Source organism: Spodoptera frugiperda, chromosome 15 (assembly GCF_023101765.2).
Source record: "Spodoptera frugiperda isolate SF20-4 chromosome 15, AGI-APGP_CSIRO_Sfru_2.0, whole genome shotgun sequence".
Lineage (NCBI taxonomy): Eukaryota > Metazoa > Arthropoda > Insecta > Lepidoptera > Noctuidae > Spodoptera > Spodoptera frugiperda.
The window spans coordinates 13,028,069-13,053,811 of record NC_064226.1 but is presented as its reverse complement, the minus strand read 5'-3'; the positions used below and the strand labels follow the sequence as shown (position 1 = coordinate 13,053,811).

General features: G+C 37.4%; 1 protein-coding gene across 1 annotated transcript in view; it reads left to right on the top strand.

The window, feature by feature from the left end:
- Positions 1-3,117: 3,117 nt before the first annotated feature.
- LOC118273646 (neurogenic protein big brain) overlaps positions 3,118-25,743 on the top strand; it is a 62,796-nt gene continuing 40,170 nt past the window's right edge. The window contains exons 1-2 of the mRNA XM_035590730.2: positions 3,118-3,622; positions 8,576-8,702. Of these exons, the coding sequence (XP_035446623.2) occupies positions 3,292-3,622; positions 8,576-8,702 (458 nt within the window). The 5' untranslated portion in view covers positions 3,118-3,291. The remainder of the gene's footprint in view (positions 3,623-8,575; positions 8,703-25,743) is intronic.

Genomic DNA, 25,743 nt, shown 5'->3' with positions numbered 1-25,743 from the left:
CAGAGGGCGCAGATATTTTCACTGCTGTCAAATCCAAAGCATTGTCAAAACAGACACGTTCAATATAAAGTAATTCGTTTTTAAAGATTTGTTCAAAATATAAAATACTGTTTAATTTTCCTTTCAAATGTGATATTTTTATGACTAATTATTTTACGTATAATCAAATTATTCATGTTATTTTTTTGTCATTTTCTAAAGTGTACCTTACTAAATGTTTTGAGCGACATCTATTGCCGGATAGTAGATAAGCATATGAAACAATAGTTTTTCTTTGCAATAATAGATGGCGTTATAAGTTGAGATTATTAAAAATTATTCTGACAATCTTGAATTTGCTGCTACTGACTAATGATTAATTTAATATATATCCTATAAAAGGAACTTTGGTACCACTGGAAAGGCCGGCAACGCACTTGTGACTCCTGTGGTGTTGAAGTTGTACATGGGTGGCGTTAATCGCTTTAGTACCATCAGCTGAAAGTCAGTTCCAAATTGCAAACTTAAATACGTAGTTATGTACTTACCTAATTTAGAAACACTAGCGTTCTATTTTTATAAACAACACTTTACCTTTGATTGTCTAATTAGTCAAGCTAGGTAAAGTTGTTTGCCATCGTACGTTGGAAGCGGTAATCGACAGCCATAACTTAGTTGGAAGTCGCATTATGAAGTTTATCTAGATAAAGTTTGCAGTCTCCATTTACTATCTATGCTCAAAACTTGTACATCGATATACATTCATGCAGAATCTGTACAAATGTATAGGTACTTATGATCTTTTTTATACTTTAAGAAAGAGGTATGAATGATGATGATAGCTGAAAAATGATTATGCTGAGTAACTGAATACCTAAGCAAAAAAAAAAACACGGAAAGTGACATACATACATACATTATAATATTATTACTTTCTTTAAATGTGAATGATGTAAGTCAAGAGCATTATATCGTTGTATCAAGTGTATGTAGGTAGATATTGGAATCAGTTATTTCATGGGCCACTTTTTCAGCTTACAGTAGTAGCGGCTTAGTGACGTGTCTTGTGCCGGTTATAATTTATTGCTTTAATTTATAGCTTAGGGTTGTCATGCCGCGGACGACTAAACGGGTTCTTTGGACTACGGCTCGAAAAGCAAGATTAGGTACGGGGTAGTTTTTAGTCAGTAAGAGTCTGACACTCTTTCTTGCCCCAACTAAAGTGGGAGAAGATTCATTGATGATTTGCACCTTTTTAAGGGAAGTCGCTGCAGTGCTTTGACTGTTTTTAATCCCGGCACTAAAAGGGTTAGGTACCTTAGCTAAATGTGATAAAGATGTTTGAAAGAAAAAAGAATTAATAAAATTAGGTACAATTTGTATCGTGTAGATTACCCACCTTCCACCAATCTTGAATCAGGTAGATTATTTCAAAACATAAGACACGTATTTTATACTTACAAAATTAAATAATATCGACGATACATTGATTTGAAATATTATGTGACGTCCCGATTTTATAGAGTAACATGACATAATGAAATGACCTGCTACTCCCAAACATAACTCCGTTTTATCTAAGTACATATTATAACTTTATACGATAAAATAAAAAATAATATAAATGTCTAATACTTTTTAATTATATGACAGACGGACTAATTAGACTTTTTATTTTCATACCTTGTCTATTACCCTATTCCCGCAAGGTATAGAACGCGTCAATGTTACTTAAAGACTAACAGTTTGATCATGAACCGTACACCTATACTATCGGGTTTCATACCCGATTCTCAGTACTTTATGGATGAGGCTCGACAGTAGACCACTTCATACCATCATGATACCACTGATCATTACAGATATAGTTACAGAGTGATAAAATATGAACGTGAGAAAGTCTTGAGATAAAAGTTTATTAATGTATTATTATTAATTTGTAAATACTTATAAGAAGAAAGTTTGTTAGTTGGACTGTTACAAGTATAACTGGGTATATATAGCAAGGAGTCTTTGGTTGGGAGAAATGGGAGAGTGATACGCAAAGTTTAAGCAGTTTGAATTACAAATTGGAGTCAAATCTGAACAAAGAAATTTAAACCTGAAAGGTAGGCTTGAAAGTAGAAAATAATTTGCAATATGTATTTATAATTATTTATATGCTAATATGTATAATTATGTATATAGTTATCTTTACCAAATTCCGGCGATCACTAAAGAAACAAGGCAAGTGAATCATCTATTTCAGTCAGATTAAGGACAGATGACTCAGTTGAAGTGATACTTTATTGAGATTTAGATACCTGCTGGTCCTGCTAGTTGGTACCCACAAACTAAATGATTAATGAATTTACGAGCGTCTCTGGCCGATGCGGGACACTAATCAAATTGTGATGCAAGGTCTCGCCCACTTGATTGGCCACTGACCTCTTTATTTTAAGTCTTTTGACAATCATCTGTGCTACTTACGACTAACAAATTCGTAGAATTACAAATCTAACACATTTTTTTCTTAGGTTTCCTCATACAGCATTAATTTCCAATTTCTAACTGGATTTCCGTAAGTAGGAGTAATATTGTTTTCGTCTTTGCATTCCTATCTCCGAGCTTTAGGGACTTAACAAAGGCGCGGATTACGTTCTCCGCGGATTACACCATTTAAGTCACCCTGAAGTTGACTGTTCTGGAGTATTTATGTCGGCTGTCTCGGAGTTGGAGTTACAACCGAAGTGTAATGTAAAACGTTTCCCTAAAGTACCCATTATCCTGACACATGCCTTTATTCCCAGATAGGACGTGGGTACAGCTGTAAAACTTCAGCGAAAAGCTCAGTCAGGACATTATTCTTTTTGTTACCCATATGAAAAGGGTAATAACTTCAATGTAACAGATCACATACTACAAACTACAAGCCCCATCTGTTGATTTACATTTGACGCAAAAAGTCTTTATAACCAATGCTGCACTTTTCGGGGGTTAAAAAATAAATGTAAATACTTTTGTCCAATTAAAATGTATTGTAATAGTGCGGTGCCAAGTCGGCGATTTGATTACACCCTCGCTGAAAGTGCAGGTCTCGTGGGCGGGGTGTAACAAGTGTCGGGCGGCCGGGACATGTGCGGCGCCCCCGCTTGCCTCCCATTCACTCGCTTCATTCACTGGCTCGCCGGCATTGCGAGACTGACGGCCGCGCGGATCGCGTCGTTTGTCGCCCGTTTTACCGAAAGTGGTCGTAAGTAAACCGCGCGCGTACGAAATTTGAAAATGCATAGAGCTTGAATAGTGTTACTAGTTTTACTTTTTCATTTAAAAATGGGAGAACAGGCGTTTAACATATCGGATGAGAATTTAGAACAGCATATTGTTACTTTGTTTGAGAAATTGGAGTGTTTACGAAAGGATGCGAACTCTGGTGACGGGTGCTTGTCGGGGAGGGTACCGGCGCGGGTGGAAGTGCGGACTCTTTCGTTGTGGAAGGCAGTGGTAGCAGAGTGCGCGGCCTCCTTTCTGTATGTGTTCATCGTGTGCGGGGCGGCTGGTGGCGCGGGCGTGGGAGCCTCCGCCTCGGCCGTGCTGCTCTCCACTGCGCTCGCTTCAGGCTGTGCCATCGCGACGCTCACTCTCTGCTTCGCTAACATATCTGGTGAGACTCAGTCACGTACCGTTTATCATGTTAGGTACAATAGTCATGTCAAATAGAGTATCTACTTGAGGTATGCCAAAAACAAGCGAAAAAATAACAAAATCAAAACACATTTTAAGGTACAGCAGCGCTTGTCTTGTGGAAGTAAATCTCTGTTTGTACCTGTGTCAATACCATTTTTTGCTTGTTATGCTTTGTGTTACGGCACGCCTCTCTTTGTTGCAGTCAATCTGTTCAAACAATAGCGCCAGTTAGGAGAACCCTTACCTTTGTAAAATTTGTAAAGATGACATGTGACACCAATAGTTCCTGTGCATTAACAGACTGCTTATCAGAACTTCTTAGTGGACAACATGTCTTCCCACACTAATTGAATAGACTGTTTTTTTATAAATCGCCCGCGGCCCAACCATAATATTATTGTGGCAGGTTTCAAAGATTACTAACTAGCAGGAGCGCTTGACGCTGCCAATAAAATAGGACAGGTAGTCCTAAAATAGCTTTCAAGAAATAAAGGACAAACACGATTACATTACTGTGGGAACTTGGAATTACAAGTTACGAGGAATCGAGGAATGCGCGCCGTAATTGGCAAGGAAAATAAAAGATGAGCGCCCACGTGGTACAATGTTATTTCAACTTATAATTTCCAATGTTAACGTGGGACGGGGACGGGAGACCCTTCGTTTGCATATTTATTTGTTTCTTTTTAATAAGTGATTGTGCGCTTAACGCAATCCTTATAATCCTTACCGCAAATAAAATAAGAAATATTAAAACTTCTTTGTTAATTATGCTGCAGATGGTGCTTCTGCTTTAATTTTCTTACTTTTTATCCAGTAATGGAATGTTATTACAGTACCGAAACATTTATTTTGTCGGCACGATATTTGTGCTCTGGTTCACCTCGGATTTTATGAACCACAAAAATATTCCAAAAGGCACTACGTAAGCCTGGATTCAGTATTGATATATTCCAACATAACATAAGCTACCGTACCTGTATAAATCTTTTTTGTACATTCAATATGATCCAGTAACTGTAGCGGGTGTTTTGTTTTACGATTCATTTTGTCGGAGTATTCGAGACATGGTGTATCAACTGTAAATGGAAGCGGTAGTATCGGTTTTGTTTCTGTGTTTTTACTCGATAGTTACACAGCTAGGGTCGAAATGGTCGGTGTCGTGTGTAGGGTCCAATTAACCCGGCATCGTTTGGTAATTTATACGCGTTTGATAGCACAGGCCGTCGCGCGCTCGGATGAGTTACGGGCCGAGCCGCAGCGTGCAGATGTTCACAATTATCCGTCTTTTTTTTCAAAAAAGGTTCGGCGCGGCCGTGGCGGCTGCAGCGCGAAAGTCTTGAGTTTTTACCCGTCAAGTAGGTTCTTACTGATTGTATTTTTTGTAAGAAATGTTACGCTATATTTTAAATGTCTAGGCTTATTTTGCAACGGAATAAAATTAAAAGACACAAGGTGTAGGTACTAAAACGATACTTATTCACTTTGTTTAAAATAAAAACATTAATATATTCAGAAAGTAATAATAAATTAGATGCGGATAGACAATTTTGACGCGACTTCCCATAAAACTACATGACATTTAAGCACGATAGGCGGGATTATTATAACCTATCCAACACGTGCACCCTTCACCCTTTGTCCCCTCGATATAACTTTATAATGGCGATCACATGACGCGGGACAATGACATTTTAAATTATATCAAAAATAACAATAACCCGGAGAAAGCTCTCTCGTCCGCAATCAGCCACGATTCTTGCATCTACAATGTTCGCGGTTACCGTGATGAATTTTTAGAATACACCCTCGACCGAGTTGCCCTAATTTTCACTAATGGCTGGACAAGTGGACATCCCTATTTTGAGCGCGGACTAATGTACAGCTTCAATCGATGCATAAATTATAATGGGAGTTACGTTTAAACCTAGTTAAGCTCAGTTTTCAACGAGTGGATGTCTGTAGTGGTATAAAGAAGGCACTATTGTCGAGACTCCTTTTAAGTTCTCACTGAATACTTGTTTGTGCGTGTTCTTTTTATTTTAGACGCTCGGTGCTGAATTCATTTATCAATGTGTACTCAGGAAGTAGACTGCAAGAAGTTGTATTGTCAACTGAGCTTCCTTTAAAACTTGTCGAGAGTTTTAAAGAACGATAAATAATTCGTCTTTATTGCGATGTTATAGAGCGTAGAGAGCAGTATTATAAATCAGATTTCTGTAAGAAATAACTTGGTATCACGATTCCCGAAGGAGTACGTCATAAAAGTTCTTTGTCAAAAATATTGTCTCTGAAAACTTCAACGTGAAAATACTTCACGTTTATTCTATCGGGTGTTGGTGTTGTAATGTGACGTCATTTATATAAAACAGACGTTAGGCTTTTGTTCTTTTTGTAGATCGTATCACGCCGGGGGCTGTACACACAGTTGGTGATATTCCCTGGTTCACTGAGAGCTACGTAACACAATCTGAATAATCGATAGGCGTAGTAGTTCGACTTTGCACTCGATATATCTGTGTCACGTCGCATCGGTTAATCCACCTGTTTCCATTTTATTTTTTGCGTTCCTCTCCGTACACGCGTTACTTTATACCAGTACAGGTTTATACATATTCTGTTTAATGTTCAAATTGATTTTGAATATTGATAACCCCGGAGGTTGTGTGATCCTCCGTATAGCGATAAAGCAATAATGTTCGGGCGTACGCATTGTGTTGGATATTCATATTGACACATCTGGGCACGTAGTATTAACGTTCTTGATATCGCATTTCTCTGCACTGCCGGGGGTGGCACACCTCAAGGCTATCTACTGTATCTTAGCTATTATATTACCCGGAACGCAGGTAAACATCCGGCCAGCCATTATCGCGTGCCCACTATGGTGATTTCTCCTCTGACGCCGACATGGGACCGAATATTCGGTGCGAATACTAACGTGGACGATTTTATCTCGCCACCGAATTTGTTATTCTGAACGTACGCTTCGCAGATAAGTTAGATTTTACGAAAACAATATTTTAATGTGGGAGGGAAAATTCAGGGCGAATAATCGTAGAGTACTTAGTCAGCGCCGTAACAGCTGGCCAACGGGCCACGGGGCCGAATTCATTACGTACTTAAGGACTCTCTGATTGCATTGCTATGTAAAAATATGTTTTATGTCAATGACAAAATGGTGATTTTTGTACGACTTGCCTTTTAATACAAAGGAAATGTGAAGGTGAAAATTATGTTCAACACCAAATCAAGTTGGTGTTGAAATGTTACTTTGTTATGTACCTAATGACTGTGTTCTGAAAATGGGAACTTTGTTTGTGCTTCTACGTTCTGCGTTCTTCTTTGAGTCAGTCTCGCAAGTTATTTATTAAGTGTCAAAGCAACCATTAATTTGCATTTCTTATGGTATACGCGTATACGAGCAGACGAAACACTGAGCAATCGCCGTCGGTCATGGACACCCGACACAACAAAGGAGTTACAAGTGCGTTGCCGGTTTTTTGGGGGTTAGGAATTTAAGGGTTGTTGGGGAATCGGGGATTTGGAATATTGTAAAGGGCGTAATTGGGCCTTCCGTAGCCTCCTTCGGTAGCTGGTAGCTATAATAAAATACTAAATCACAAAAAATATAGTGGATACAAACATATTTATTTAACTCTCCGCCCACGAACACAAATTCGGTATAATAATTACAGCTACGGAAACCAGATATAAAATTAAATATGAGCCACAATCCACATACCTACCTGTAAATAAACAAACTTGTAATTAAAACGTGAAATTATAATATTCATCTGTAGCTAATTATGGAAACGTTTATATAAATGAAATATTGCTAATATAAACGGAACAAAAATATACGCTGCGCAATGATTATGAATTTGACTTTCAGCATGGTATTAATTGAGTGTTATCGATTGCAAAATGTTCAGTACCTAATAGAATTCTTATTACAATTGAACTAGGTAGTTCAATCATCAAATGTTTTATCGTTATCGCTAACCCGTTTTCGCCCTAGTCTGACCCGCCAGTATTCCAATAGTAAAATATCTTTGTTTTAAAATTGTTCGTGTAATATAAAACAAAGGAATGGATTCACCGCATATTTGGTGGTCACTGCCGCAAGCCACGTCACATGTCACTCGGTCATACTAATACCAAAATTAATTGCTCGCAACTCACATCAATTTTAATCCTCTCGTAAAGACCCATTATGTGACACCGTACCAAAGTATAATACTCGACAAAAATAAATAAATCACAATTTGTTACGGCTTTACGTAAATAAATTGTAAAGTTTGTACATAAAGCTTATTGTTGCCAGGGTTTTAGACTTCAAATGTTGATCGGTGCGATCCCAACTTTATCATTCCCTTGATCCTCCGGTCCTCAAACAACTACCTCCTCGCTTCCTCCCAGCATCGGTTATTAAATCCTCCAGAAAGTTTTAGCGACAATAACTAACTAAACGTGTCTGATGAGTTTCTATTTTGTTTTTTAGTTTGGGCAGTGAAATCTGTTTGTGACAAGGAATTATTTTTGCTTTCACTTAAAGAATAGGGTTGTTGCTGGATGAGTGGATATCGATATTTACTTGTTGCTTCTCTAAACACATTCTAGAAGAAAAATATCTAATCTTTATTTGGCATATGCTTGCCCAATAATGTAAGATGATTTACGAATGTATTACTTTATAAAAAACTCTTTAAAAATATTGTAGGTACTTAATGGATGTCGTACATAACAACGTGCATTTTATCCCCTAGGACGCATGATTGCAATACCAGACGTAACTTTCTTTTAATAATGTGAATATTTATACATTCATTACATCCAGTTTTCGCCCAAATCCTATGTAATTAAAGTAGTACATACAACTTGCATACAATTACATACTTGCAGAATACTCATACGCATTATGGTACAGGTGCTCACGTGAACCCGGCGGTGTCGGCGGCGTTGTGCGTGCGCCGGCGCGTGTCCCCGCTCCGCGCTGCGCTGTACGTCGCCGCGCAGTGCGGCGGGGCCATCGCAGGCGCAGCCGCTATTTATGGGTAAGTCTATGTCATATGGCCTGATTTTTTACCAGCTGTGTCTTCACCACCTGCCCAGGAAAAGACTTGAGGCATTAGTTAGGGTTGCTCCCTGATTTCTGTGTTCCGTCGCGTAGGAGTAGTAGCAGATGCGTTGTAGTAGGTAACTGTGATAACAATATAGGATTTGTATTGTGATTTACGTGGTAATAAAACATAATAAGAAACTATTTTTATTTTAAACAATTATCCTTTGGATCTTACTTATAAAGCCTACTTATAAAGGAGATGGCTTAAAATTTTCATAACATGCTACGGCGTAGCGTAGCTAGGTTACTCTACGTACAAAACTACGAATTCAATAAGCTATACTTAGAAACTACAATAATCTTCTGTTGTGATATATCTAGTCTGTCAACCAAACTTAAACTACTTTTAGTATAACTATTACACATCTATTTTTGGAGAAATTATTAAAGGATAAAGCTAATAAAAAGTAGGTACCTATTTATTATTGAAAACCAGCAAATAGCAAAGAATATTCCAACAATATTCTTCATTTAAATATTTTATACATATTTCAATTCAATTGACTATTCATGATCTCTTTGTTCTCTTACCAGCCAGTAATATATTTATTACAAACGACTACAGGGGTGTTTCTCGAGTTATTTAATTATAAATTACCTGATTAATATTGTCGGTCAGTGAGTGACAACGGATTATAATAATTAATCAACGTTATCTATTATTCACCACTGTTATAATTATGTATGTTAAGTGTAGGGTGATTTGTTACGGCGCTCTTTGTTTATGGGAGTCTTTAGCAGTGAATGGTCAGCTTTAGATGACGTATTTACAAAAAAATATATATATATATAATTTCGTAATAGGAATTAAAACAACAACCATCTTTTATTTCTTAACTTTTTTAAATGTAGCAAAATGCGATTCTCAACAATATTTTTTTATTCTTCACGTTTTTAGCTAGCAGCGAATTTTGCAGATGAGAAATTATGTCGTACTCAGCTATATTTCAAACTATTCTTAGTTTAAACTGTGACAATATCTTTTCTTTTTTACACTTCAAATAATAACGATGGATTATTGCGAGACCATAATGAAACCTTAAAGAAAACGTCATTAATCACAGTCCTTTTAAAATGAACAAAATTGATGAAATATCATCTATCGAATTACCCATTTTATTCCATATAATTATTTTTTAAATGTCAGAAACCTTTTAAGGTGACTGAATCGTTTATTCGTAATCGATTATAATTTATAACCGACTATCGATTATCGAGTTCAATAATTTTATGTTTCAAGCTGTAATTTATTCGCATTCCATCGGGATGAATACATAAATTCCTTCGTCAATCGAGGTTTAATATTCTGTTGTTTTAATTTGCGGTTTTTATCTGTATACAAAACAATGTAATTAATTTAAATCCATGCGGTGTAGGCCTGAAGATTTATCTCAACAAGATATTATTGGAGTGTGAATATTTCATAATGAGAAATGTAGTTTCTGGTTAATGTTTTTAATGACTTGACCTACATTATATTTACGTAACTTCAAGCGAAGGTATCGAATAAATAATTAAGTATTCGAAAAATGTAAAAACAATCTATGGCTTGCATTGATGCAATGTTATAGGTACCTATGTAATTGTATTAATGTGATATAAGTCTGATAGAGTCAACATAACAAACAGACTAAAAAAAAATCAACAAACTGACTGACAGCATTCTACAAACCCAGATATAGGTACCAATAACGAAGATAATCCTCAAATAAGATAAAGCAATAGGACACTATCGTATCCAAGCAACATGGAGTATTATACAAACAGAGTGACATGTTTACTTTAAAATGATATATTGATACAAGTTTCAACTGATATCAGGCGAAGCTCACGGCACTGTGTTTACTGTCCGTCCGATAGGAATTTCAAACTGTTATAGTTAGTACTGAATATCGTGTGACAATGAGACTTGATGGCCATACAATTACTGAGTAACGCTTGTCAGGTGTCATCCTGTATCAGACTGAACTAGAGACGTTAGTTACGGCTTGTGGTATAGTGTGAGCGACATGGAGTGTTAAAAACAGATAGATAAGGTTTAATTTTGGTTTTTGATTAAGCTATAGTAAAAAAGGACTTCATTACCTAGATACATACAGTATGCTGTGTGTTGTTTAATCAATCATGTGGAATAAAAATAATGGGGCAGATGACTAATTTTTATTTTAATGTCCGTCTTATAGATTATTTTAAAACTATTGGACACATATTTTTTATTTTCTTACGGAAACAAATACTTTCGTATATACATCGATTTGAAATGTTGCATGATGTCACTGCTCCCTCTGCTAAACTTTGATTAGTTTTATATCAGTATTGTTATCTTATAAGTATGACAAAATAAAAAAATACGTGTCTAATATGTTTTCATTGTCTAACTGACGGACTAAATAGATTTTAATTTTCTTACCGGGTCATAATTTTTATTGTGAACTAACATAACACGGAGAGAACATGTCCTAGGTTCATAGTTAAATTCCAAAAGTTTTGTGTAAAAATGTCTATTGTTTAAGTAGCAAGTTCTCTTGGTACATTTTCCTTTGAAGGTCGTCACAGAAAGGTCGAAAATAAAGTCTCACTACCAAAAAGTAGGGAGCGGAAAGTTTTTAACATGAATTATTATTGTTACAAAGAAGTTTTGTAACGAACCTATTTTATTGCAAGTTCTCGAGAGCAGCCATTGTAAGGGAAATCAAAGAGCACTCCTGTTCCAACTACTCCGTACATTTTAATTGAAAAGTTTATATCTTCGTGTAAACGCTATTTGAAACTAAAATGAGAAGAATGTTTGTTGTAAAAAACATTGTTTCAAGCTCCAGTCGTGTTAATTGTTTTTTCGAAACTTATTCAATTGTTTCATAATTATAATTTTCTACCTAACATTTTTACTTGGGTTATACTTAATTGCGCTTCTTGATGTATATGGTCATTTTGTTACAAGTTGTTGACGTTGTATAGAGTCTTAATTATACTCAGCAGATATTTTTGTTTGAAGCGGTTGTCATCTGACCACAAATTAATGAAAACATTTCTGCTTAAGCCTACGTGCGTTCTATCTGAACAAAAAAGCTAATCGATAAAAGAAGCCAGGTGATAGTCCAATAAAGTCAAAGTTGCACATATTTCGTCTACAACTGAGAGAAGTACAATGCGCAATACGTTTCTTCTGAGAAAATATATCTAACAATGGCGATTGATGCCTGCTGTCACGCGGCCATTTGTCCAAAATCTATTCTCTCGTATTGTCCCACGCAACTACACCTTCATACTGATTTATACAGCCATATATACAACAAAGAGGTTTTATACAATAAGCACATTCGTTTTTCGACCTCTTTTGAAAGAATCCCTTTGAAGTGCAACGGATTTTTACCTGAGCCCAGCAATTTGCACGGATCAATGAGTTTTGATGTTAAACTTGTGCTTTTAACTGATTTACTTTAGGGAGTTATTTCAATATATTTCGGCAAGTATTTAATTACGAATCGTCGTTCGTGTGATCTCGTTTCTTATCTGATTTATCATAAAGTAAACAATAACGTACCTATTGAATAAGTTATATATATTTGAAAAGTAGAAAAATAAAAACAGTTGAAAAAAACTCTTCATAAATTCAAAACTTATTGATACAATATATATATATTGAACTATATTGATTGATACAATAGAATAGAATTTTTAAGTATCCGATATTCATATATCGAACGTGAATAGTTTTTTTTTACATAAAAAAGTTGGCATTGTTACCGGCCATGCTAAAGTTTAGGCTATGAGTTATGCAAACTTCATGAATAAAACCTTTTCTAGAAACATTTTCCTTTTCTCATATTAGTTGTTGTGGTTAGCGGAATTGTTTTGGCTTTCCTTTAGTTTTATGTTTCTCCGTACTGTGGATCAAAACAAGTTGAGAAATTTAAATAAATCTGCTTCATAGTTATTGTTTTACTAACATAAACGTATTTTTCGTGGCTAGTTGTATGGATTGGTGCTTTTTAGCTTCTAGTTCTTGCAGTGATTCAAATATTATTTCAATTCAAGTAGGTACGTGTTATATTTTTATTGTTTTTTTTTTTAAATTAAAGCACTTTGAAATTTCATAAAATATGGATAAAATTCGTCTGTAAAATAATTGAAATTATAAAAATATTGTTAAATATAAAATTATTTGAAATAGCAAATCATAAGAGATCACGCACAGACCTTAAAACATCTTGAAGAGCCTTTAGGGAGCAGTGCAGTGAACTTTAGACGGCAGATGCGCATGCGCACCGTGCACGTGCATCAGCCTGACGTCACCACACGTGCAGATACCGTTCCCGTACCCCACAACCTTCAAAACAAACCTTACCCTTTTAATAATAAGGCTTAATTTGAAGTAACATCTAAGAGATTGTTACAAAATTACGAATGTGTCTTACGTGAATCTTATGCAGTGGCAATAAAGCTCATAATTGAATGATTAAACGCTGATTAAGTGAAGTTTCTCATTGGTAAGGAAGCCAGTTGTCACTGCATGGTGGAGGATATTAATTAAATGAATAGTTGAACATCTGACAGCTTTTTTTTCTTTTTTCTTATATATAAGAGTAAAGAGAACTCATTACGCTAGTTTCTATGATAGAAAGTTAAATATTATAATGAAACTAGCGGACCCGACAGACGTTGTCCTGTCTACACGTTAATTTGAAAATTTTATTCTTTTTTTAATAAGCTAAAACATTCTGGACCTTTTTGATGAAAATTATTATTCAAATGTTATGACAATATCTAACGTCATTAATATTTGACACTGCGATGGTAGCGCCGTCCGTCGGATCCGATAAAACATTCCAAAATCAACAATAATAATAAATTAAAAATTAATTAAAAATACATTGTCCAGCGGATAAAATTGTGAATCTAAACCATTCTCAGATCCTCTTGAACACACAAAAAGTTTCATCAAAATCCGTCTAGTCGTTTAAGAGGAGTTCAGTGACATACACACGTACAGAAGAATTATATATATAAAGATTAACAATCTTATATGACAATACAAAAAAATATTGGCTACGTGGCTAATATTTTTTCATTACCGAACTGATGGACTGAATAGATTTTTAATTTTTATCATTCCTATTTTTACGTATATGATCAGAGACGGATTGAACCTATAGAGCGCCCTTGGCAAGCACCTCATAGGATCAAATACATTAATCGATTTTCGACTTTATAATACAAAACAATAAAGTTATAAATCTATAAAATATGTTTTGAGAAGGTTGATGTGTTCTCTATGGGCAGTTGGGCACGCAAGTGTCACGGCGCTGCTCCATAACCTGGCGCCCTAGGTACTTTTTTTATGAAACTCGCCGTCAACGAGCAGACGTATCACCTGATGGTAAGCAATCGCCGCCGCCCATGGACACTTGAAACACCAGAGGCGTTACAAGAGCGTTGCCGGCCTTTTGGGGGTTAGGAATTTATGGGTTGTTGTTCGGGAATCGGGGATTGGGAAGATTTTCGCAGGGGGAATTGGGCCTCCGGTAACCTTGCTCACACAACGAAACACAACGCAAGCGTTGTTTCACGTCGGTTTTCTGTGAGGCCGTGGTATGACTCCGGTCGAGCCAGCCCATTCGTGCCGAAGCATGGCTGTCCCACACTTTGCCTGAATAATACATACATATTATGTTAAACGATTGTATAGGCGTATTCATGTAAGTGATGGAACATAATTGATAGCTCGCAACATAAAGCCTACCTTCGATAAATATTAAGAGGTAATATATCGACAGTCGATACGTCTCCCGTGATCGATGTCTACACACCAGCACATCAACCTTCTTCAAACATATTTTATAGATTTATAACTTTATTGTTTTGTATTATAAAGTCGAAAATCGATTAAAGTATTTGATATATTGCAGTAACTTGTTATGCTGGTTTCTGTAACCATTTTGGGACCATTTCTATATACATACCTACATATTATGTACCTACATTATCATTTTGGGGCTTGTAATCTATTGGTTCCTAATCCATTTTACATGGAACTTGTAACATAATTGGCGAATAGAACACATGTAGGGAGCCATGAGCCAGAGCTGCGGACTACCTAGCGGGTTTACCGGGGCTCCGGCTCGACAAGCAGGAGTAGGAACAGGGTGGTTTTTAGTCAGTAAGAGTCTGACACTCCCTCTCGCCTTGCCCTGGCGAGAGAAGTCATTGGATGATTTTCCCCACTGAAAAAAAAAGGGAACCATGAGCCAAGTTACAGTTAGTTAAATATCAAATACATTAACTAAAAATCACGGTTTACTCGCGTAAATTAATGAAGAAAAGCTCTACTAGTTTCGAGTCACAGAGGGACTCTTCATCATGAGCAGCGTGCGCAGACGCGGTGACGTCGCGCAGCCTACTCTGTTTTCTTCATTAGAGTACGTGTGTAAACCGCGATTTTTAGTTAATTTAGTATGTCTCGCGATAGTTATTATATAAAAAATATTTCAAATATAGTTTCGTTATTATTGACCTTTTTCAACAATGGGATGGTCAGATGTAAACGAATTACAAACTTCAATCTTATTACTTAAGTATAGATTCCATATTTCATATAGTAAATTATGATCAATAATCCTCCGTCTCCTGTTAGGTCTATATCAATAATAATAACAGTTCTATACATTAGGATCATAGAGGCTTAAGGTCGTAAATAGAATGGTTACTGTACTATCCTGTGACTTATATGGCAAACATTATAATTATGAATGATCATTGCAAAATCGACCATAAGCACAGTAAGACCATAAGAAATAGAATGGTTTGAATAAAGTTTATTATAAAAAATTAAAATATTATTACGGAGAATGCGTATGGTGAGAAATGATTCTAATTTAATTATAATATTTATATATTATTCTAAAATTCCAAGTGTACATTTCACGACGTAAAGCTATAGCTATATATAAACATTTGTATAGGTATATAATAAAGTAAAAACTAAAGTTAAATTCGTTCCATTAAATTCATGATACGAGTAATGTTCTAAGTTGTGGCATCTGCTAAAGAATTTCGTTAAATCACTACGTCTACGTTTAGCAAAGTAATTTAAATTAGAAATGTGATTTTTATGGAGCGTAGTAGATTTGTGACGAGGGTCATAGAAATAAAAACCTATACGTTGTTCTTTGTTGGTAATGGCTCGGAGTTTAGTCACCATCTCGCCTGGTGGTAGGCGATGATTTGTTTTAAGTACGATGGAGCACGCCGGCCCATAAGCAATATAAAATTCAATAGTTCTTTTAATTGGACTGTTCATAATGGGTTAAAATTTCAGAGAAGTTCTAAATTTTATTGTACTTTATTTATACTACCGTGAATACATGAAAAAGCCTAGGGCGACTTGATTTAAACCTTTTTTTAAAAGCGATAGGCCGGCAAACGACCTGACCTCGCCCATGGACACCCGCAACACCAGAGGGCTTAGGGATTTGAAACTAATTTTTTGATTACGTCGCAAAAAAATATAAACAAATAAAGTAAATCAATCAATTTATATTCGAGCGTAGAAAAATCCGTTTTATTAATCACGTAAAATACACATTGACTTTGTTAAATCTGAGCCTAATCAAATTTATGAAAAAGGAATGTTTGATAGAATATTTTTTTAATTGGGACGCAGTTGTTTTATTTATTTCTAGAGAGTTGTGGCTTGAATTGGCTTGGAAACGGAATTTTCTTCGGAAGATCTTTTACAAAATAAAGCGATAAAAGTTGTACCTACATATTTTGTCAAGCGGTATTTGTAGATTTCATTAACTTTTTTATGGAATACGTACACCTATTACCTGATGGTATAGTGGTATTAAGTATTACCTGATGGTAAGCAATCGCCGCCGCCCATGGACACTTGAAACACCAGAGGCGTTACAAGTGCGTTGCCGACCTTTTGGGGGTTAGGAATTTAAGGGTTTTTGAGGAATTGGGAAGATTGGGACGGGGGAATTGGACCTCCGGTAACCTCACTTACACAACGCAAGCGTTGTTTCACGTCGGTTTTCGGTGAGGCCGTGGTATCACTCCGGTCGAGCCGGCCCATTCGTGCCGAAGGATGGCTCTCCCACACTTATACATAGTCGCTTGTATAGATCGTGTCACAATACTATAAGTATATTTAGGTACCTTTTATAATCACAAAACACCGATTCAATTGTATTTGTTGAATAAAAATGTTATATTAAAGTTACCGTTCGTTCCCAATTTATTTATCTTTATATTCATACCTTGTTACGCGTAATACTCATATGAGTATATATTCCGTTATATTATTCATATAACATAATATTACTCCAGTCCGGTTTGAATGAAATAAAGCGGCAGTAGCTATTCCCTCGTGTGTTCCGATTTTCCGATGACTTATTTTTATTTCGCTTTTTTCGATAGATTTGTAATGTAAAAGATTATTTTGTTTCGTTAGTTTTTGATCGCGACTCCGTCAGAAGGTCAGTATTTTGTGGCATATTTCAATTTCAAGGTAAGCAAGTACATCATTATATTCGTAGCCACATGTGAGACGCACAACGGGATATCCGGCGGTAGGTTTTCGTAAGAGTCAGAAGTTGTCTATCTCTGTCCCTTCTACACCTTAGGGAGGAGGATAATTTTCCAGAGTTCTACATATAGATCTTCAACAATTACAACCATCACGTTTTTAGCCTAAAACTATATTTACAAAAATATTATATGAAAAGTCGTCACGACAACCTCGCAGTTTGGCACCTAATCAATAAAAGCCGTTAAAAATAAAACAAAAGCCTTTGGCGAGCCCTACAGAATTAATAATGTAGTTTTTAAATGATCAAAGAGCGCTACAAAAGCTGATCTGTATATTTAAGAAATTAGAAACATTCTGAGTGAGAACAAAGTTCCGTAGATTACTTTTGAAGGTACAATGTCGACTTCGATCTTTGAAACTGTCTTACGTTTGAAATAATTAATGAAACCTCTCACGTTTTAATTCTTAGAAGGGTTCTGACATATTTGGTTAGAGAAGGAGTAAGGGAGAGAGAGTATACAATTGATAATTTAGGTACGGTACAAGACAAGTTGACGCATTTGTTTCAATTAGATCAACATGAAGCAGTTTTAAAAGTCAGTTTGTCTTTGAGAGAATTGTAGTTTTTGATTGATTATCAAAATTGAGTGTATCCAATACTACTTTGTCCAATACAGAAATCGAAAGGGAGGTTGTTTGTTTGGTAACCACAATAGGGATGATGACGACGGGGTACGAAAATTAAAAATCTATTTAGATACCGTAGCCGGTTAGGTAATGAAAAAATATTAGACAGGTATTTTGTTATATAAGGTATCAATACTTTAGGAGTTTAGGAGTGGGAGCAAATACGTCATTTCTACGTGTAAACGCACCTAAACGTGACGTCACGCGATATTTCAAATCAATATCTCGTCGGAAGTATTTGTTTCAGTAACAAAATAAAAAATATGTGTCTAAAGACGGACATTAAAATAAAAATTAGTCATCTACCCTATTATTATGATTGAGACCACTTGACAAACAGTTGTTGTATGAGTAATAGGTATGGCAAATACCTACATCTTAATTGAAATATCGTGATAAACAGTTGTGTTAATAATAATTCCACAGCGGAGCACATCTAGATAAGTGGCAGACCGCGAGATACTACTTACTGGGCTAATTGCTAATCAGCTGAGTAATAACACAAATAACTTTTGCACAGTACCGTGTTTATTGTTTATTATTCTTGTGTGTGTGCATTGTATATGCACAATTTTAGCAAGCATTTTCTATTATCTTTTAGCAAATTGCAAAGTATTTTGTATATAAAAGCAAGTGAAGTAGATAAGAAAATAAATAAATAGAGCAATCAAATTCATTCACTCACCCGTTCGTTCAAAAAATAAAGGCGCAAAGCAAAAGGCGGACAAATTTTTGGCGTTATATTTTTTTCTTGTTTAAACTTGAACGAGTAATATTTTAGTATTCATTGAATATTCGAATTTTGATACCGTACACAATCTGTAGTAGTTATGACAAATACCTACATCTTAATTTGCCGGCCTTTGTTTTTTAAAAAGGAGCACGCTCTTTTCTTGAAGCTTTGAAGGTCGTATTGTTTCGGAAATTCAAGCTCATTACACAGTTTTGCTGTGCGAGGCAGAAAGTTGCGCGAGAAGCGCACAGTTGTGGCCTGCCAACCATCTATATGGTGGGGATGGAAATGCTGTCGTGTGGGTCGATGGCGAAAAGAAGCGGCAGGAATAAGACCAAACAATCTCAGAGCACTCCCCGTGGTATAAGCGATAGAAAATGCACAATGAAGCTACATCTCTACGCATTGCCAAAGTGTCAAGTCGGTTTGAAACTTCCTGACACTCAACAATCCGAACCGCACGCCGCTGAACGCGGTCCAGAGGATGAAGCTGGTACTGGGGTGCCCCCGCCCAAAGATGAGAGCAGTATTCCATATGGGGCCGAACTTGCGCCTTATATAGAAGCAGGCGATGGGCTGGAGTGAAATACTGCCTCGATCTGTTGAGCACACCAAGCTAGGCTAATTTAGCCTTATCCTCCAGATGGCCACAGAACTGGACGTCGCTCAAAATTTTGATGCCAAGTATTCCAATACCGGCTGAGGCAGTCAGAGGGGTACTTTGAAACTGAGGTGAGACGACCAACGGTAGTTTCTTAGCGGTAAACACGCAGACCTGTGTCTTAGTAGGGTTAAACTGGACCAGATTAAGTTCACCCCAATCTGAGATTCTCTGCAAAGAAGTCTCGATTTCTGACACAAGTCTGTTTCGGCTTTCGATGACGTTTTCCCGAGAAATGTTAGCGCGGCCGGTATAATAGGCATCACCTGTACTGTCATCCGCATAACAATGAATGCCGCTGATTTGCAACATATCATTGATATGGATGAGGAACAGGGTAGGTGATAGCACGCAGCCTTGAGGGACACCTGCGTTCACAGACAGAGAGTCGGAGCATTCCCCGTCGACAACGACCTTAATGCTTCTGTCTGTAAGGAAGCAGGAGACCCATTCGCACAATTTCTCGGGAAGCCCATAGGAAGGAAGCTTCGAAAGAAGCGCTTTATGCCAAACCCGGTCGAAGGCTTTCACGTCCAAGCTCACTGCCAACGCCCCCCTTAGACTCGATCGCCTGTGCCCAACGGTGTGTCAGGTAAACCAGAAGATCCCCAGCCGACCGACCTTTACGAAAACCGTATTGTCGGTCATTGAGTAGTTGGTGATCTTCTCGGTACCGCAAGAGCTGGCAGTTAATAATGGACTCCATTATTTTCGAGAAGAGGGAAGTTATGGCTATCGGTCTGTAGTTGGACGGATTTGTTCGATCGCCTTTTTTAGGGATCGGGTGGACCAAGGCCGTCTTCCAGGATTTCGGTACTACGCCTAAAAAGTAAGAGAGCCGAAAAAGACGTGTTAAAACTGGTGCCAACTCCGGAGCGCACATCTTTAACACAAGGGGTGGAATCCCGTCGGGCCCACTCGACTTTTGGACATCAAGGGACAGGAGCGCCAAACGTTCGAATTTATGATCACCGTAGTTGGACACAATTGGGCTGATAGTTGATACGGCCTGCAGAAATTGCCTTCGATAGCTTTGGCGAGCGACCAGAACGCACGAGTTCCCGAAGGAAGGCGTTCAAGCTTCTCGCCAATTCTACCGATGTACTGAGACTTAGCCCCTGCAATAACTCTTTTGAAGGACTTGGAAGCAAAGTTATACTCCTTTTTAAAAGTGCTGGTATTTACATCCCGTGCCACCACCGCATCGGCCCAGCTCGATAGGCTTCACGCTTCCTGCGTGAGGCCTTTCTGGAAGACGAATCAAACCAGGGCCGATACCTGCCACCGACAGGGACCAGAGAGGATGGGACGAACAGCTCCATCCCCTGTAGCACCACATCGGCGACAGAATCGGCAGCGGCGTTGGGATCATCCTGCAAGAAGCAAACCTGTCTCCAAGGATAGGATGCAAAAAAGGACCGCATCCCATCCCAGTCTGCCGACCTTAGTGCCATACGCGGCGAAGACGTGCATCTTCTAGACGCGGCGAGCGCGTCCAAGATACAGAGCTCCGGACGAGACAATGGTCCGATGAGCCGGGAGCAACAAGAAATAGGTAAAGTTATTTAATTCTACCGATACCAAAATCGGTCCCTACATTAAAACCAGTGACATTAAGTTGTATTGAAACATTATTGACGTTCATTTCATGTGAGTATTGTTTCAGTATGAAATGAACGGGAATTTGATACGCTTTTGGCAGAATATTGCGCCGATAGGATGAAAGTAGTTCATACTTACCATTTTTTTATAATTAATTTAAGCTAAGTATATGAAATATATAGGACAACTAACTTTCGTTCTAAGCAAGCGTTCCTTACAAGTACCAGACCCAGATTACGCAAGTGCTCGTAGCACTGGCTACGCTCTCTGTCTACGCGGATTGCTACGAATGTCAAATAGAAATAGGTAAAGTTATTTAATTCTACCGATACCAAAATCGGTCCCTACATAAAACCAGTGACATTAAGTTGTATTGAGACATTATTGACGTTCATTTCATATAGGTATTGAAATGAAATTCAGTATGAAATGAACGTGAATTCGATACGGTACGCTTTTGGCAGAATATTGCGTCGATAGGATGAAAGTAGATGATACTTACCATTTTGTTATAATGAATTTAAGCTTAGTATATGAAATATATGGTCAGTTGTCAATAAGCAAGCGTTCCTTACAAGACCAACAACATGGCAACTATGTATGTTTAGAAAAAATGCTCCATTAGTTCCGTAGATCAACCACAACAAGCGGCAGCTTTACCTAAATAATCTGCTCGACGGTTAAGCCGGGAACGTCAGTATATTATACTTTATGTACGTATGTGTGTATGTAGGTAGTGTGTCGTATATTAGTTACTGGTGCTCAGTGTCGCGGCGCACGTCCAACGTTTGTCTTCATTTCTCGCCTCCCAGAAGTCACACACTCATTTTTATATAAATAAAAGGATATACGACCCGGTGTATGAGCAGCTCTATTATTTGTTTGACATATCATGCGTTGGGATTACATTTTTTGATACAAGACCCAGTTTCCGTCCACAGTAATCTCGTATGCGGCTTTATTTACATGAGTTATGTTAAGTTTTTATTCAGTTTTGTTCATGAATAAAATATGTTTTCATTTCACGTTTACTAGTGGTTCGTACGTGGGGACTGCACAACTGAGATGAAAACTTTATGATGGAAACTGTTGTCCTATCTCTATGTGCCATATTTCAACATAATTAAAGAAAGCGTAACAGAGGGTTTAGTACGAGTTTGATGTACGTTTAACGAGAGCCGTTCGGTGATTTGATTGGTTGGTTCATTCGCACCGGCCAATTAGAGCGCCGAACGCGCTCTCGTTTTGTTTTCGTTTAACGTAAAGCAAACTAAGGGTACAGAGGACTTAACACGTTATAAAATTATTAACCTTGGCATGATGCAAAGTTCAAGAGAGAGAGAGAGAGAGAGAGGTTTATAAATAAGAGGTCTGTCTGATCTTAGTACATTACACATGTAGCTATATGTAAGTATATAGCGAACAGATAATCACAGGTGCGTCCCATTTCCGATATGAAGGTGAAATGCCTCACGTCTATAGTTATTACGGCTTCTATCTCCGCAAATAAGGAAGGAACCGCTGCTAAACTGGAATATAGGCTGATATAAGTACAATAACCTACATAGTCACAATATTATTGTATATCTTTGAATATTCGGTTATAGTCTAATTTTCTCGATTAGAATACAACATGGGTCCCAAGATTGAATTGTAATCCACCGGGACCAATAGATACGGAATTTAATCAAACAATAGTCTTAAGAATTTTGAATAAAAATATGCCAGTTACGTTTTTAAATTAAAATGGAAAAGGATAGAAGGAATAGAATAAATATTTTTATGCGATAAAAATTTTGAAGAAAAAGGTTTTTGTAATGTGAATAGGGATGATGACGGGGTATGAAAGTTAAAAATCTATTTAGTTCGTCAGTTAGGAAATGAAAAAACATTAGATACGTATTTTTTGTCGTATAAAAAAACAATACTTATATATAATGGATCAAAGTTTAGGAGTGGGAGCCAACTACGTCTCTATTTAGTATAAAAAGGTACTCAAAAGTGACGTCGAAAGTACTTGTTTCCGTAAGAAATATGTGTCTAGTGTTTTAAAATAACCTACCAGACGGACATTAAAATAAAAATTTGTCATCTCTCTATTCAGAGTCCGCTTCCAGGCATACACGGGTCATTTATTTTTTCGGGTATGATTTAAGTTGTGCTATTAAATATACGGCGCGGCTGACTGACTGGGAGAGTCAGACGTCCGCTGTATAGGCGTTAGGGAAGTGTTCCACGCGTGCCTCTCGAGGAAGGGAAGCAGCCTCCCAGGGCCGCTAACGTGGCGGGACCTGCCGCAAACTTAGCGGTAGCTCGAAGCTTGTCAGGTGTGGTGAATCTGCAAGGGTAACCTGGATCACGTTCACAGGCAGTGGAGGAACACCGCGGTAGTTTTAGCTGATAAATTTGGCACGCCCTCTTCGTTCCCACGACGTGATGGGAAGTCAAAGAGGATTACCGTCAAGTTACAAAAAAAACATACTTCGCTCTATTCAACAAAAGATCCCGAGTCCCCTTGCTTAGCAGTCGAGTAGTGGACCACTCGACCAACGAGTAACCAGTTAAATGGGTAAAGTTTTGCATATTAATAACACAACGTTAGGCAATAGTTTAACGAGCTTGTGTTTGCGCAACCAATGAACAATTGAACCAGCGGTTACAGTAACCGTTTAAATTCCTATACAGATGAAACCTGGGAAATTAACTTGTACAAAGTTGGACAAAGGAATTTAGAGCCGCAATATTAATGGATCATTTTAAATGTATCGATTATGAAGCCTAAAACTGCTAGTGGTCAACCTCTCATCATTTCTCTCTCATTGTGTGTAAGACGTGAATATAAATTCAATCTCACTATAAAAGATATCTGAAATAGTCCCATAAATATGTTACTCTATTTCCAGTTTTCTAGTCCGCCATTACATTACAACTATTTTCCATTCATTTTGCTCTGAGTTTTATTAATTAATAGTTCAGTGTGTGGCTACTATCTCGTTGTTAATTAACTATTGGCATACCTATGTTGATAATGCATTAAGATTTAAAAACTCAAAGAGTACGATGTAAATAAGGTTGCAATTTGTATGCAAGGGATTTCTAAATGAGTTCAAATACGTAAATTTGAAATTGTGTGCAGTTAAACCTTACATATTCTTATTACTTCATCTCCGTTTTTCCAGAATTTTCACCGCAGTGACGTTTTTACTTTAAATTTTCATAGGATAATAGTATATTATTTTTTATGTGGTTACGCAATGGTCGTAGTCCAGGGTAATTCTGACGGGCTTTAGAATATTCGCAGTTAGAAATGGGTGGTCGGTCGGGGGGACTCCAAGTTGCATTTACAGGTGGGCGATTCCATTTGCGACCGCAGTGAAACTTTGATCGGGCAAATCAATTCTGTCAGAGGGTCACCCGAGCTAGCCAATCAAACTATCGCTGAATAGGTAGAAAGTCAATATACATTTTATACATATATGTACCTGCTACTTACTACGATTATTAATTCCTCGCAAACGTTTTCATAACCACAAAGTACCTTTATTAACCAAAAAGAGTACACAACTAGGTTGGTACAACCAATTCCACGATATTGCTCGTGCAGAATTAAAAAAGGTTAATATATTTTTACTAAAAGAACATCTTCGTTTGATGAGATGAAGCGCTGTAAGCACACCTGCAATAAATAAAAACACTGAGCGAGGAGCGTTCTATCCGCCAGTATTATCTGTGCCAATAAAACATTCGTTTTTCTCAATTTATTACCTGTCCATAAAGATATTGGATGTAGACACTGGAAGCTTTAACGCTGTTTTGTAGAATGTCAGCGGTTCTTTGTTTTTGCTGTAACAATCACCTTTCACCGAGGCAGCGCTTTCAAGCGCGCCTCACTGGAAAACAAATCCTTTCTCCTGAAGGACATTTTGACAGCTGGCCCGTGGAAACGCCAGGAATAAACACTCGCAGTGTTTACACTGAAATTTCAAGTTTCAGTTCAGTTTTTTGTTACCTAAAGATATTGTGAAAAAACTATGATAAGGTGAGCTCGAGACGTAGTTTTATTTAATTAAGCTATCTTTATTCGGCTTTCGTGTAGCGGTGCAAATCCCTTAATCTGTGGCGCGTCAGCGATATTTTTAATAAAGTACTGAAATCATTTGGCAGGTCCTCGCTCGACCTGCAACACTGCAGGTGGGGAGGGACGCGGATCGATGTAGCGCGCTACATGCCCGCTTATGTTCACCAATTGTTCGAATTTCAGTATGCTCGCATTGAAATATTATATTACGAGAACCTGTGGAGCCACTGAGCCCGAGAGCTATATATTCATTACTCGTATTTAAACTTACTACGTTAACTGGAGAGTACCTTGCATTCCGACTGAATCCTTTGTTCTCAGCGCCGCAAAGCCAAATAGAATAAATAAATGTCGTGCTTAATGGCCCTCGATTAAGAAATTGCGCCGTACGTACGGAGAAGTCAGGTGGGCGTTACTTTCGTGCAGAATATTAACTACCAAGAACTACTCGTGCTTCCATTCAATTGTCTCTGCAGACCCACTTACTTCATTAGTTTCTGTTGAGCTTTTATTCTTTTAAAAACAGTGGAGCAGGTTCGCAACTCGTTGGCCCTCGGGAGCGACGTGGACGATAAACTGCGGGAAGATTGGAAATGAAGAACGTATTATAAGCGGATTTGTGTTATACTAAACAAACAAAATGTTCGTAGTGGAATTAATATTCCGACTTACAGGC